The sequence below is a fragment of the Parus major genome, chromosome 3, assembly GCF_001522545.3.
Source record: "Parus major isolate Abel chromosome 3, Parus_major1.1, whole genome shotgun sequence".
Lineage (NCBI taxonomy): Eukaryota > Metazoa > Chordata > Aves > Passeriformes > Paridae > Parus > Parus major.
This window is the reverse complement of record NC_031770.1, coordinates 94736075-94749715: the sequence shown is the minus strand read 5'-3', so window position 1 is coordinate 94749715 and position 13641 is coordinate 94736075. Positions and strand designations below refer to the sequence as shown.

Genomic DNA, 13641 nt, shown 5'->3' with positions numbered 1-13641 from the left:
AAGTTATGGCAGAGGGTGGTTTTATAGGATAATGTACCAGACAATACTTTTCTGTCTCAAATTAGAAATTAGTCTCAATGAGCGAAGACACATTGGATCCCAACAAAATAAGATGCTGATGGTCATCTGGTTGTTGGTACTTCAGAGACTCACAGCTCTTGGTGAATCAGGATCTTAGGGGGAGTCAGGAGTTGGTTGCTGGTGCTTCTCACAACCCCACCAAAATGCTGTGGCTTCAAGCTCTGTGGCATCCAGTCTGACAGAAATAATCCATGGCTTGGTACACTTATGCTGAATTTATTACAGCAGTACCCCAGCAATGTTAGAAAGCATAACTCATTTTTATTATGGAAATAATACTCAACTGTGTTTATATGTTCTTACGATTTCTTGTGCATATGAGAATAATGGCAGGAGCAAGTGAGATAACTCACTAATTTTACTAATTCTTTGCTGGAATGAATAAGCTGCAGAGCTGTGTAAAAGTCAGTGTAAGGTTTGAAAACCTATGACAAGCATCAACGTTAAAGGCTTGAAACTTAATAATAGAATATCCTGAGTTGGAAGGGACCCACAAGAATCACTGAAGTCCAGAGACCCAAGAATCACACCAGGTGCCTGAGAGCATTGTCCAAACACATCTTGAACTCCATCAGTCTGTGACCATTTCCCTGGGGACCCTCTTCCACTGCCCAGCCACCCTCTGGGTAAAGAACCTTTTCCTAATATCCAGCCTCAACCCTCCTGATACAGCTTCATCACATACTTAATATGAGGATAAGTATTATCCTAACAAAACTACTACCTAGATATTTCTCTAGATACAGTCCTTTTTTTCATTTTTGAGATATTCAAAGCGTGTATTACATAAGTCTTAAAGCACTAAAATAGCTTTCACTTGTATTCTTTTGTTTGCCAACCACAGGAAAAAAATAAAATAATATCTACTCCTGTCTCCTTCTGTCCCCCAGTCTTCTAAGAATGCCAAGCAACTGTCTGTCTCACTGGGATCTCAATTCAAGCTTTTTGGTTAACTTTACACCTCTGTAGGGTTCAGCCTTTGTACAACAGCCCACTTTTGGTGCAACTCTGACTTGACCTTGTTTTTCATCTTCCCATAAATCCTCAGTTCTTTTCACTATTCTCTATTTAAAGAGCCCTTGCCTTCAGTAGAAGTAAATGTAGTCAATAAGATAAAATGGAGGAGGTAGAATGTCCTTGCAGAGTAGAAGCTTATTGTAAAAGTCCTAATTTAGTTTTTAATTACTTAAAACAGTTTTAGGTAAATTAAGAACAGAGCCAAGCAAAAGGGGTGCACATTGCTATTTTTGACTAACTCATTTCTGAAGAATTTAGACAAGTTAAACAAACTGTAGTAAAAATCAGTACTCTTAATTTAGGTTGCTAACTTGGTATCTGCTTCACTGAAACTAAAAGTGTCTGGCTCAGGAAAGTGAACTCATCTGCTTACAATACAATATACAGTTAATGAAGAGATGGATTTGCCAGAGATCTGCAGAGAAGGCAATGACATGGTCTGGCTTTGGCATCTTCCTCTGTGGTGACCAGGACCCTTTGGGAGTTTTGAATGCTTTCTTAAATTGCATAAAGCCACTGGAAAATTTAGGACCATCTGTTCATTCATGGCCTCTCCTAAGAACAGACACATAACAAGCTAAAGGTAGTCATAGACGTGCATGATGCACAAGCTAAAGCTGTGCATGTAAGGATTGGGGAAGCAAAAAGAGGAAGTTTGTGGATTAGGCATGCAGATGCGTTTCAAAATACCCATTTTGGTCAAAGCCCTCCTCTGTCTGTACATATTGTATTAGATCACCAGTGGGTTAGAACAAAACTAATCTGGAAGCCTTCTGCATCCTCACTAGTATGCCCAAAAAATAGGCAGCCTTTGCCTTTCTCCTCACTAACTCATTATTCATCTGGGTGCCTCCAGAAGAAAGTAGATAATCCATGCAGAATGATTCTCCAACAGTTCCAGCAGCAAGGATGGAGCACAGCACCCAGATCTTTGTAGTTCAGTATAGGCAGAAGGCAGCTGGTGCCAGGGTGTTTGAACTGCAGCCAAGCCATAGGAGCTCCATACATGTCTACCCCAGCAATACACCTCTCTCCAGTGGTGATGGGCCATGGACAGTTGCTGTTTGGCAGCTAGAATGTGACCACCCTATTTTGTGGAATAGGAAAGCTTAGTGTTGCACATATGGAACCTTGTACCTGGGCCTCAGGGTGAGAGCGCACCTTGGAGCACCGTGGGCACACCAGTGGAGAGATAACCTTCCAGACTAGATGAGAAGATATCTATGGGTTTAGGCACTCCTGAAAACTTGGTGTATAGAATCATGGCCGGGGACTAAGATTGGGTCCTTGGCACCAAAATTTAGATTTAGGGACGTTGAATCACATGGTAGATTTCTAATACTTCTGAACAAATTTGATTTGATTATTTTTCTTTGCTCTCAAGTGTGCTGTTCTAGCATCCAGGTTTCTTGTTGGTTTGTTTAAATGCTGTATCTATAGACTGAAGGCTGATTTTATTTTGAGGTGTTATCATCAGTCAAGACTTTTAGAGAGGAAAAGGCTACAAAACAAGAGTAAACTAATGCAGTTGTTATTATGGCTAACGCTGCTAACTTCTTCTGAAAAAGAGTGAGGGCAAAATATGAGAAAATTCATTAAATCAACTGAAAGTTACAAAAAATAAGTCAGTTAAATGATGCAGAAATTTTGCTTATACTGTTATCCCATTCCTTTCTCCGTGCCAACATTTTTTCCCAAAACTCCAGATCCTCTCCTCCTTAATCGTCTTCAAGACTCGCTTTGACTCTTCAAGAGAACAGTTGTTTACAGTCACACACTAAGTCCATAGCAGACTTTGGAGTAGTAATTCGACATCCTACCAACTAGGCTACAGCCAAAAGCTACTAGGTCATGCCATTGCTTGATACTACTTGCATTATTTTATTATACATCTTCTTAGTCACAAAGTTGTATAAAATGTTGAACACAGATTCTTTTGCTGAGAAAATAATGTTTTTAATTTATTTTTCTAAGAGAAATCCTTTTTTGTCTCTTTTCAGAGAAACATTTTCAGTAATCAAACACTATACCTAAATTAGAGGACTTTGTTTAGAAGGAAGTTGCTAACTAAAGGAAGTTGTTAACTAAATAAATGCTTTTAATCAAAGACACCACTTTCCTCCATATTGCAGAGTGATTATTTGTGTATTAGATTTGAATATGATTTTCACAATTAAAAATTGTACAAAAAAGTCTTTCTTTGGATCTGAAGAGGAAATATAAATGTGCCTGCATTTAATGCAATGAAAAGTTCATAACGTTACTCATTTTGCATGGCTATGAATGAAATGTTGAGGCAACAGGAAATTGTTTAGCAAACTTCCAAATTCTCTTCACTAAAGGTAAAGCTTTCTCAGAATAAGATTATAGTTTTCCATCATTAAATTAGATTGAATATATATTTTCTCTTATCTGTGATAGTGCAACTACATAAAAGATGTGATTTTGGAAAAAACAGCTGCTTTGGTGTACCATTATTTGTTAAATACTGAGCACTGACTGATCCATATTTTAATTTTTACAATAAAGCCTGCGTTTGCTATCAAACTGTTTTGTGCAATGTAATTTAAAAGCTTAATATTTTGGCAATGTGAGAGAGAAGAGATAACTGAATCTACATCCATAAATGTAACAAATTTGCACTATAAGACATATATATCCCCCCTTAAAACAAGGTCATTTTTATTGGAATTACTTTCCTTGGGCTGAAACAAAAAGCCAGCACATAGTTACTGCCATTTTAAGAAAAAATTTGGAAAAGGGCAATTTAGCCAGCTCAGTAGGTGATATTCACAAAGAAACACAGTTTATAAGAGGTAGTCATTTGGATGTGAGAGGTAGCTCATGTCCTCTTCTCTCAGCATCCAGTTCCATGTTTGAACATTTGAATCAAAATAGGGTGGAAGTTCAGAGCAGGGACATGAAATTCAAGTAGGAGTGTTTACACAATAACTGCTTTTAAAATAAAATTATTATTAAAAGTATCTTGTCTTAAGAAAATTGAACTGTATATCTGACTTTTATATTAGCTGTCTATGCAAAAAGAATTTGGAAGAAAAACAAAACAATGAAATCACTACTGGTAAGTCCTTTTTTTTCAGACTAGTGCACTCTTTCAGTGCTAGGCAGTGAAGATAAACTATGTCTCTGATACTGTTTTTATTACAGGTTTGGATTACAGATTTCTTTTCAATGACCTGTCAAAATTAACAGGCTCCTTACTGTTCACAGTTTATCAGGATGCCCCAGAGCTACTTCAGCGATGAAGAAAGCAAAGCTGTCTGGAGAACAAATGCTAACAATAAAGCAGCGGGCCAGTAATGGTAAATTTTTAATCATTACGTTCTTAAATACTAATTTAATACAAATTTGCTGTAAACTAAAGTTACCATTACTCTATTGCCTTTTTTCCTATACTCTATATAAATTGTGAATTCACTGTCTGTAGAAGTGAAACCAGGTCTTATGCTCTGGAAACCTGAGCCAGGAGTAGAGCAGTCAGATCGAGTTATGTCTATATAAATCTTAAACTCTAAAATATTTCAAAGTAGAACATACCCTTATAATTTACTGGTTCACATTCCATTCATCAAAGAGTGATAGTTAGTCTTATATTGTTGCAGGATTCAGAAAAGAAAAAGGGTTTATTTCCAGAGTGTCAATTCCTCCTAAGTTCCCTTGAATTCATTTGGACCTATGGCTCTATAACCTCTGGCAGATGGAGATGACTTTGTGCTATTTCAGCTCCAGTAATCTGCAATTCTTCCTGGGAACCTTGAGATGCAGGGAAGATGATGAAAGTACCTTGGATGAAAGTCAGGATAGTACCCTGGTAGTTGAAGTGCAGTAAAAGCAAAATGTAGGTGCTTCAGTTCAAGTAAGTAATATGATAAAGACTTGTCTGGGAGGTGCCCACGTCCTGAGTTTTCTTGGAAAACGATGTAGTCACTTAGTCTGACAGTGTGTGCCTTCTTAACTGTTGGTGTTAACTGTGTTAGAGCCACTGAGCATTTGAACGCAGTGCAGGAGGCACCTCAGCCCACATGGGCAGCACAGATGGAGAAAGCAGTGGCTGTCTTTATTCAAAAGCTTGTAACCATGGAGTGCAAGATCTGGATGTTATTTTCTCTAGAACCTTGGTAGTATTGAAAACTATATCTGCCATGCTCAGGAAGAATGCCTTAAGGAGTAATATGTGGATATTTTGGCTACTTGGACACATGGCCTGCCTGAGCAACTCAGTGGCCTTCTGTGATGGGGTGACTACATCAACAGACAAGGGAAGAGCTACATATGTCATTTACATGGACTTCTGTAAAGCCACAGCCATGGTCTCCCACAACATCCTTTTCCCTGAATTGGAGAGAGATGGATTTCATGGGTGCAGTGTTAGGTGAATAAGGAATTGGTGGGATTGTCACTTCCAGAGGGTAGTGGACAATGGCTCAGAGTCCTGATGGACATCACGGACAAGTGTTGTCCCTTAGGGGTCTGTATTGGGACCAGTGTTATTTAATATCTGAATTAATGACATAGAGAAAGGAATCAGGTGCACCCTCAGCAAATTTGCAGATGACACCAAGCTGTGGTGCAGTGACACTCCTGAAGGACAGGATGCCATCCAGAGGGACCTGGACAAGCTTGAGGAGTGGCCCATGGGAATCTCATGAGGTTTCACAAGACCAAGGGCAAGGTTCTGCATCCAGCCCTGGGGTCCCCAGCACAGGAAGGACATGTTGGAGTGAGTCCAGAGAAGGCCACCAAGGTGATCAGAGGGATGAAGCACCTCTGCTGTGAGGAAAGGCTGAGAAAATTGGGATGGTTCAACCTGGCGAAGAGAAGGCTTTGAGGTGACCCAATTGCAGCATTCCAGTACCTGAAGGGATCCTACAACAAGGATGGAGAGGAACTTTTTACAAGGGCACGTAGTGACAGGACAAAGGGAAAAGGGCTTCAAACTGCAAGAGAGTAGGTTTAGATTAGATATGAGGAAAATACTCTTTATTGTGAGAGTGGTGAGACACTGGAACAGGTTGTCCAGAGAAGCTTTGGATGCCTCATCCCTGGAAGTGTTTCAGGCCAGGCTGGATGAGGCTCTGAGAAACCTTGTCTAGTGGAAAGTGTCCCAGCCTGTGGCAGAGGGGTTGAAACTATATAATCTTTAAGGTCCCTTGCAACCCAAGCCATTCTGTAACATCAGAGTCAGGCACTGTGGGGAAAGGTGTGAAATATTCACACCAGCATAAGAATGATAGTGGGAGCACCAGTTTCACTGGCTTTAGGTGTTCACACTTAAAAAAAAAACAAATCTGTCTCTTTCCAGGATTATTTTATGCATTTTTATACTAACTATAAGGATAAATAGATTAAACTGTCACCGTTTATTCCTGTCTGGATTCTTAGAAATACAGATACCTTTAAAATTCTGTGATTTTTAATATTTATGTAACAAAATGATAGAAAGCACTTTCATTTGGCAAATTATATATTTTTATTTAATAATACCCTTCTGAACCCTTCATGAATCATTCTGAGCCTCAATCAAGCATTAAAAACAACTGCAGAATCACAATATATCCCAGTACATCACCAAAATTTCTCTTTGCTGAGAAAAAAAAATTCTGAATTAGTTACAAGTTCTCTTGATCATGCTGTAATATGAAGAGATTACCATATTAAGATTTTTTACCTTCCTTCAGAAGATCTGTAAGTGGACACACTCTTTAAATAAATTACATATGACAGTGGAGCAAAATTTGTTGCTGCAGGTACATTTCTTATAATATAAAGTTAAATGAGTATATATAAAGGTCCTTTTGATCCTCCAGGCATTTTCAACACTCTCACTGGAGAATTACTGCAATTTTAAAAGGAAAAGTAGTGGAAAATACTTATTTTAAACTGCAGAATAAAAGTTTGAAGAATTCTTCCTTTTTCTTTTTTGCTTGAAATAAATTGATTTTCAAATATAGAAATAATTAATTCACTGAACTCTGATTTAAACCTTAATTATTTTAACACCCCTTTTATTTTTATGTCACACAGGTATAGAAAATGATGAAGAAATTAAACAGTTAGATGAAGAAATCAAAGAACTAAATGAATCCAACTCCCAGATGGAAGCTGATATGATTAAACTCAGAACTCAGGTAACAGTTTTATGAAGCCCTAAATTCAAGCTGCTTTTCTCTACACAACTGTTTAAAAAATATAGGAAGTATACTGTTCCATTTCATGTTTCTTATATATTAAGATGTCTGTGCATAATTTTCTATTTATAAAATTTGAAAACAGTGTTCATTATGCAATTTTCACATCGGTTGCCAACAGTAAAAAAATAAATAAAAATAACTCAGCAAAATATATTCTTTAAAATAATGACCTGACATGGTCAGCTTGGTATTTCCCCTTGATAAGGCTATGCCTTTCTAATAGCAGTTAAAATATTGTGTGACAACATGGTCATTAACATAAGCTACAAGGTGAAGGAGCCCAGATGAACAACATGGCTTTTGCCATGTCTTACAGAGGAAATTTAGACAGAGAAGTGAGTACCTGTTACACTCCATCATGGGATACACTGAATGCAGCCCTTGGTTGCAGTAGTGGTTCCAGAGATACAGCTTAGTTCTTTTTTCATTCCACACAAATTTTTTGGGGGGAAAAAAAAGCAGAAAACCTAACATTAGACTATTAACTAAAATACCATTATTCAGCAGTCCTAAAACTGGATGGAAAAAGCAAAAAAACAAAATCAATTGAATTCCCCTAGAAATTTTCAGTGTCCAGCATACATTCTGTTGCTTGTCTTTTCACATGGTCTGAGCACAGACACTAACAGTGAAATTCATCACAGTCACCATTTGTCAGTCTTTAGTCCCATGATCATAGACACCCAAACAATCTCAACAGAAACAGAGTAAATCATTCCTTGTTACTTCTTTATCTGCTGCCTGTGGAGATAGGCACCACGTCCATTCTCCTTCTCCTCTTCTATAGCTATAAATACACGGCAGGACCTACTTTTTCTATTTGGTTTTTATTTGATTTCTAAACCTTTGCCAGATTGATACTGAAACTTCACTTCTTTATGCTTGCATTCAGAGTTTTGTCATTATTCAGCTTTCATAGGATTTTATTTATGGTTTACACAGTTTCCTGATGTGACCAAATATAACTGTAGGATAATGAGGGCAAAATCTGCAAGACTATAAAGCAAGAAGAATAATCAGTGGCAGGAAAATTACATATATTTATTCTTGAGAAATTTGTTCATAAATTCTGGATCTGGCAGCTTCCAATGGCCTTATGTTTTCTTCTGCTTAATACACTGTAGGTGCTATTCACATACATACTGATTTAGCTGAGTTTTTCAAATGTGTGAAGCAGTTTTGCTCTTATGTGTACATTAGGTAAATGCTCCAGTTTTCAGTAATTTACTGCACCTTTAATCTCATATTTGGCTAGATTAATTGAAAAATAAAGCCATGATAACACTATCACAGGCATAAACTTGTATTGAGTTTCAGAGATTTATCTAGGAATTTCACATCAAGCTTTGATCTGAAATGAGTACAGAAGCCATACTTTAATGGTCTCAGTTACAGCTTTCATACTTCAGACTAGTGTCATTGCATATTCTTAGAAATCAGATTAGGCACTTTGTGGGACCACTGGATGTTCTTGGTAAAAGGAAGCTCAGCTGGTGATTTTACCATAAAGTTAAGAGGTTATTTTTCACAATTCAGTACTGCAGATTTAGAAAAAAATGTAGATTAAAATGATTAACGGGATTTAAAAAAGTAGAGCTACAGGAGACCATGAAAACATTCTTTTTTCCACCAGTCATCTTTACTTCCTAAGATCTTTCTAAGCTAAACCTGACAGGTGCTTGTCTAATTTGTTCTTTACTTTCCAGACTAGAATTCCCACAATCTCTGGGTAATCTGGTCTAGTGGTTATCTATTCTTACCCAGCTAGCTACCAAGGCCTTGCAGAGAATCCCAAGTTAAATTTCACAAAAAAATTCAGAGGCCTTAGTTTTGAATTCGTACACTTTACTGAAGATAAGCAATTTACATTTACAACACACAGAGAGTTACATCATAGTCATTATCAAACTATTAAGAGGATCAAAGTCAACAGTCCCCTTAATTTGAAAAACTAAAATTATATTGGACATAACAAAATGTTTGCTGATAAACCTTCAGAAAATCATTGTGCAGCTCAGATTTCAGTAAGACATGACAGATGGGAAATATGCAATGGGAAAATAGTGGAAGTTATGTGAACACCAGAAGTAGCAACAGTCTTGTTTGATACAGATTTGCAACCCATATGATTGTATGTGCCAGTGAAAGTTTTTCATATTCTACATTAAATTCTTCGATGTAGAATTTTTTTATTTAATAAAGTGAGAAGTCAGTCCTTTTTCTTAGTTGGAGCAGTTGTAACACTCCTTTACTCAGCTGCCTTTTTACTTCAGACTTTGGAGAAAGTATTTTTAACCTAAAATCTAGTAAATTTGTTCAAATTTAACATGCAAATATTAGAGGAGCAGAAACACATAAAGGGGAGAGGGGAAGAATAAATCTGCAAATAATTATGTGTTTCATACAAGCAACAGATTAGCCTATTTTCAGAATACATACAAGTAGACATTTCTTAGTTTTAGGGTAAAATGTGGGGAGGGAAATTTCAGCCTTTAAGCAAACAAATACAAGAATTAAATTTAAAACAGATGAATTTATAGATTATTACTAAGTGAAGTGTGAGATATCCTGATCATCTGCCACTGTATTTGCAGATACTCAGCATCTCATGGAAAAACGAAAAAATATGATTGAAGTTGCAATGCTCAGCTAGATAGAAAATCTATAGAATATCAGCTCCTGCTGAAGTTAGTGTGAGGTGGCTGCAGCCTGAACTGAGCCTTCATTGGCATCCTCATTCTGGTCTGTAATATATTAAAAAAAATTAGGATAGATATCGGAGTATGACTTGACTCTAAGAAGCACCTATGAAAAATGTTTTGCATTTGGATACAGCACTTCCCTCCAATATAAATGAGCTGAAAGCAAAATAAGAGAGGAGAAACAGGTGTCCAGGTTCAAATATGAAGAAAGTATTCTCCTTACTAATATATTTTGTGGAAATAGTTCAGAATCAATTAATTGTGACAAAACCAGGTCCCTACAGTACTGGCAACTTGGATTAACTGCAGTATGCACCTGTAGTCAAAGCAAGAGGTACTTTGGAGACTGTTCATGTAGACACATAACTTTTCAAAGTTACTTCTGTCAACTGGTGGGCTGTATTTCCATAAGCAGACAGAAAGTTTAGGTCCGAAATAAAACATGATACCTCTAACTACCTGACTGTGCCACCAGTTTCCAAACATTTGCTCACCCATGGTCAAGTTAATATGCACTTTAGAACCTGTACTCTTTTGCCTGTTACTATTACACAAACCTCTGACCTTCCCATCATCATTTTTTTAATTGTATCAATTCTTCCCATAGCTCAGTCTCTAGGCCAGTGTATAAACCAGTGGATAGGCCAATGGATAAACCTCATTTTGAGAATTCAAAACCTTGTGTTCTTTGGCATTTTTTCCACTTCGCTGGCTTCTTTCTTCTTGTCAATGCATATCTTAACCTACACACACACAGAGCACACTGTACCCTCTGAACTAGATGTCAACAGTTATCACCCCATATGGAAAGTAAGGACAGGGCTGCAGTGGAAAGTGCAGGCAGATGTGAGTGAGCTCTGCATCAGCTCTTGATGATCCGGATATAAGCCAGTGCTCATCTGAAATCCTTATAACTCCATTAGCACAGTGCTCTCCACAAGCTCAGGGAAGTTTTCCCTCAGCAATGCATTTACCTTAAGCAGGCACCATGCAAGGTCAGAGCTAACGTGTTTGGTCACCTGGAAACGCAGGCAGAGCACAATCTCAGTTGTTTTCACCTGTACATGAAACAATGCCACAGGGCTATGTGCAAATATTCTTCAGTTTCACAAGTCATTGTATATATTGGAAAACTTTCTGAATTTGTACATACATTGCAATAACATGCAGTTGTTTGGCTTTCAAAAGCAGCCCCGTGAGTTTGCACAGAATCGTATTATTCTTACAAAGAGCAAAACATGGCAGCAAGGAGCAGTGCATTTTTAATTAACAAGATATATGTGTAGCTGAAAATACAAGAAAAGCATGACTGACTGCAGAATGCCCCTAAGATTGGCTTCTAGGAGTCTTAACTGCATGGGTGAACTTGCAGAACTAAGGTCCTTAATGCCTTTCAACTATACAAGAAAAGCTCTAAAGGAGTGGAATCAAATCCAAGTTCATTCACTCACTATTACCAGTATTGAAAAGACAAGCTGTTAAAGTTATACAACATACAGTGGGAATAAGAAAGCTTTAGTGACTAGAAGAACTGCAGACTCAAGCAAAACCTTTTTAAACATGAATGAATAGACCTTTTCTCCTTTCCCTGGTATTTCTGTTCTCTCTCCCTTCAAAGAGTGCATGCTTTGTACCAGTTTGCCTTATATTACATTGTATACAAATTTGTCCATTTTAGATTACCACAATGGAGAGCAACCTGAAGACGATAGAAGAGGAGAACAAAGTAATTGAACAGCAAAATGAGTCTCTTCTTCATGAATTGGCCAATTTAAGCCAGTCTTTAATTCATAGTCTAGCTAATATCCAGCTGCCACATATGGTAAGTGATTGAGAGCACAAGTTAAGGAATTTGGCGATCTTCAGTTCACCTCATACAATAGATACCTTTTTTTTATGTTTATGTTTCATCAACCAGTTGGATATTTGTGGTAACAGCACTGAAACCATAGAGATACATTTAACTGCTAACAGACATGGAGGGCCTGTTCCAGTGTATCCTGTAAAATTAAGTAAGAACTAAATAGGCTTTTTAAATATTATAAAAATGGTGGCAGTATGCCTTGCTAATATGTTATGCTTAAATGAATATACGATTAAGAAAATAAAAGTTGTATATGAACTACTATTTAATATCTCGTAGGAACCAATCAATGAACAAAATTTTGATGCTTACGTGACCACTTTGACGGACATGTATACAAATCAAGATCGTTATCAGAGTCCAGAAAATAAAGCCCTACTGGAAAATATAAAGCAGGCTGTGAGAGGAATTCAGGTCTGAACAGCTGCTATAGTGATGAAAATCTTGCTTAAAAAAAGGATGCCTCTTGTTTTTTGCTGCTGTAATTTACCAGAAAGTGTTATATATTTATTTCTGTTTGAAACAGTGTTATGCTTACAAGACTTCATAATGATTTTATGTCTTGCTTTAAAGATAGTAACTGCAGAATAGTTTTTTGAATACATTCACATTTTGTACGTTTTCATATAAGCTGACATAGTGTGATATGCCATGTAATGTTTATAGCTGCTAATGTATGCACATTTTTGGGGTATATATATTTCTGAAGAGGTAAGCTGATCAAAATAAATAGAGTGTAAATTCTTTTTAATGCTTTAGTGATTAAATGTTTTAGTATTTTGAACTGAAATGGACAAAAAAAAAAAACAGCTTTGAATGACAATGTTGCAGTCTGCAGCCACTTTTTAAACACTATCATTTTGCCTCATGTTGGAGGATTTTATGGGATTTAAGAAGTACATTTTGTGTGCATATTGTTTCATAGCAAGAATTGGTTGCAAAAATGCTTTATTTTTGAACAATGCTTGAAAATATTATGTGACTTTTGTTTTTGAAGGATGGTGTGTGGTGGGGGCAATAAAATGAGGTTTTTTGAATTCCAAGAAAATGGCATGGATTAGATGTAAGTTACAAAATGGGTAATTTATTGTAAGACAACATCAAGCCATGGAAACTTGACAGAAGATTCAAAGCAGCTTAAACAGCACTTTTTAATTAACTTCTAAGCATTACATGGTATGAATATGGGAACTTCCATTATGAAAAGAACTATATCAGAGGTGGACAACGTGAAGATTTCAGCTTTTGTTTTCAAATAAACTTTGGAGCCAACATTCTCTTATTTCTACCGGACTGCTAGTGCCCCTCTGAACTATCTGTTATAGCAATGTAGTTCATCTTTCAGAAATTCTGTGGTTTCAATTCAAGATGGAGGACAATATTTAAAAGTTAATATTGCCTTTTCACATCTTTAATTTTGGGATAAATACAAATGATCTGTGTCTATTAGAGTTACTGAACTGCATTCATTGCTATCTGTAGTAGGAATGCAGTTCAGTAAAGATTTTTCCTTTTGCTTTGCCAAACATTCAGTCCCATTTTTAACATTTTAATATTTATGTTTTGCTTTTTGTTGGAGAACAATCATTACTGCAGCATTCACATATGCTTTGTATTTGTTCTACTGTCACCTATTGCAAAAATGAATGCAATCAAATTTTTAATGTAATTAAATATACTTCAGCACTTTTTTTGCTTTAAACAGGATCATTTTAAGGTAAAACTTATTTGTACCTTCAAGATTTGATTGTTTTCTTCAAAATGA

General features: G+C 36.7%; 1 protein-coding gene across 16 annotated transcripts in view; it reads left to right on the top strand.

Moving 5' to 3' along the window:
* Window positions 1–13641, top strand: part of MYT1L (myelin transcription factor 1 like) — a 307933-nt gene that overhangs the window by 292985 nt on the left and 1307 nt on the right. For 10 of the 16 annotated variants that reach the window (XM_033513050.1, XM_015621695.3, XM_015621697.3 and 7 more), the window contains 4 exons: window positions 4330–4421; window positions 7144–7253; window positions 11691–11834; window positions 12156–13641. The exon at window positions 12156–13641 is cut by the window's right edge and continues 1307 nt beyond it. In XM_033513050.1, the coding sequence (XP_033368941.1) occupies window positions 4330–4421; window positions 7144–7253; window positions 11691–11834; window positions 12156–12296 (487 nt within the window). In that variant the 3' untranslated portion in view covers window positions 12297–13641. The remainder of the gene's footprint in view (window positions 1–4329; window positions 4422–7143; window positions 7254–11690; window positions 11835–12155) is intronic. The other 6 variants (XM_015621709.2, XM_015621696.2, XM_015621703.2 and 3 more) reach the window with 1 other exon arrangement.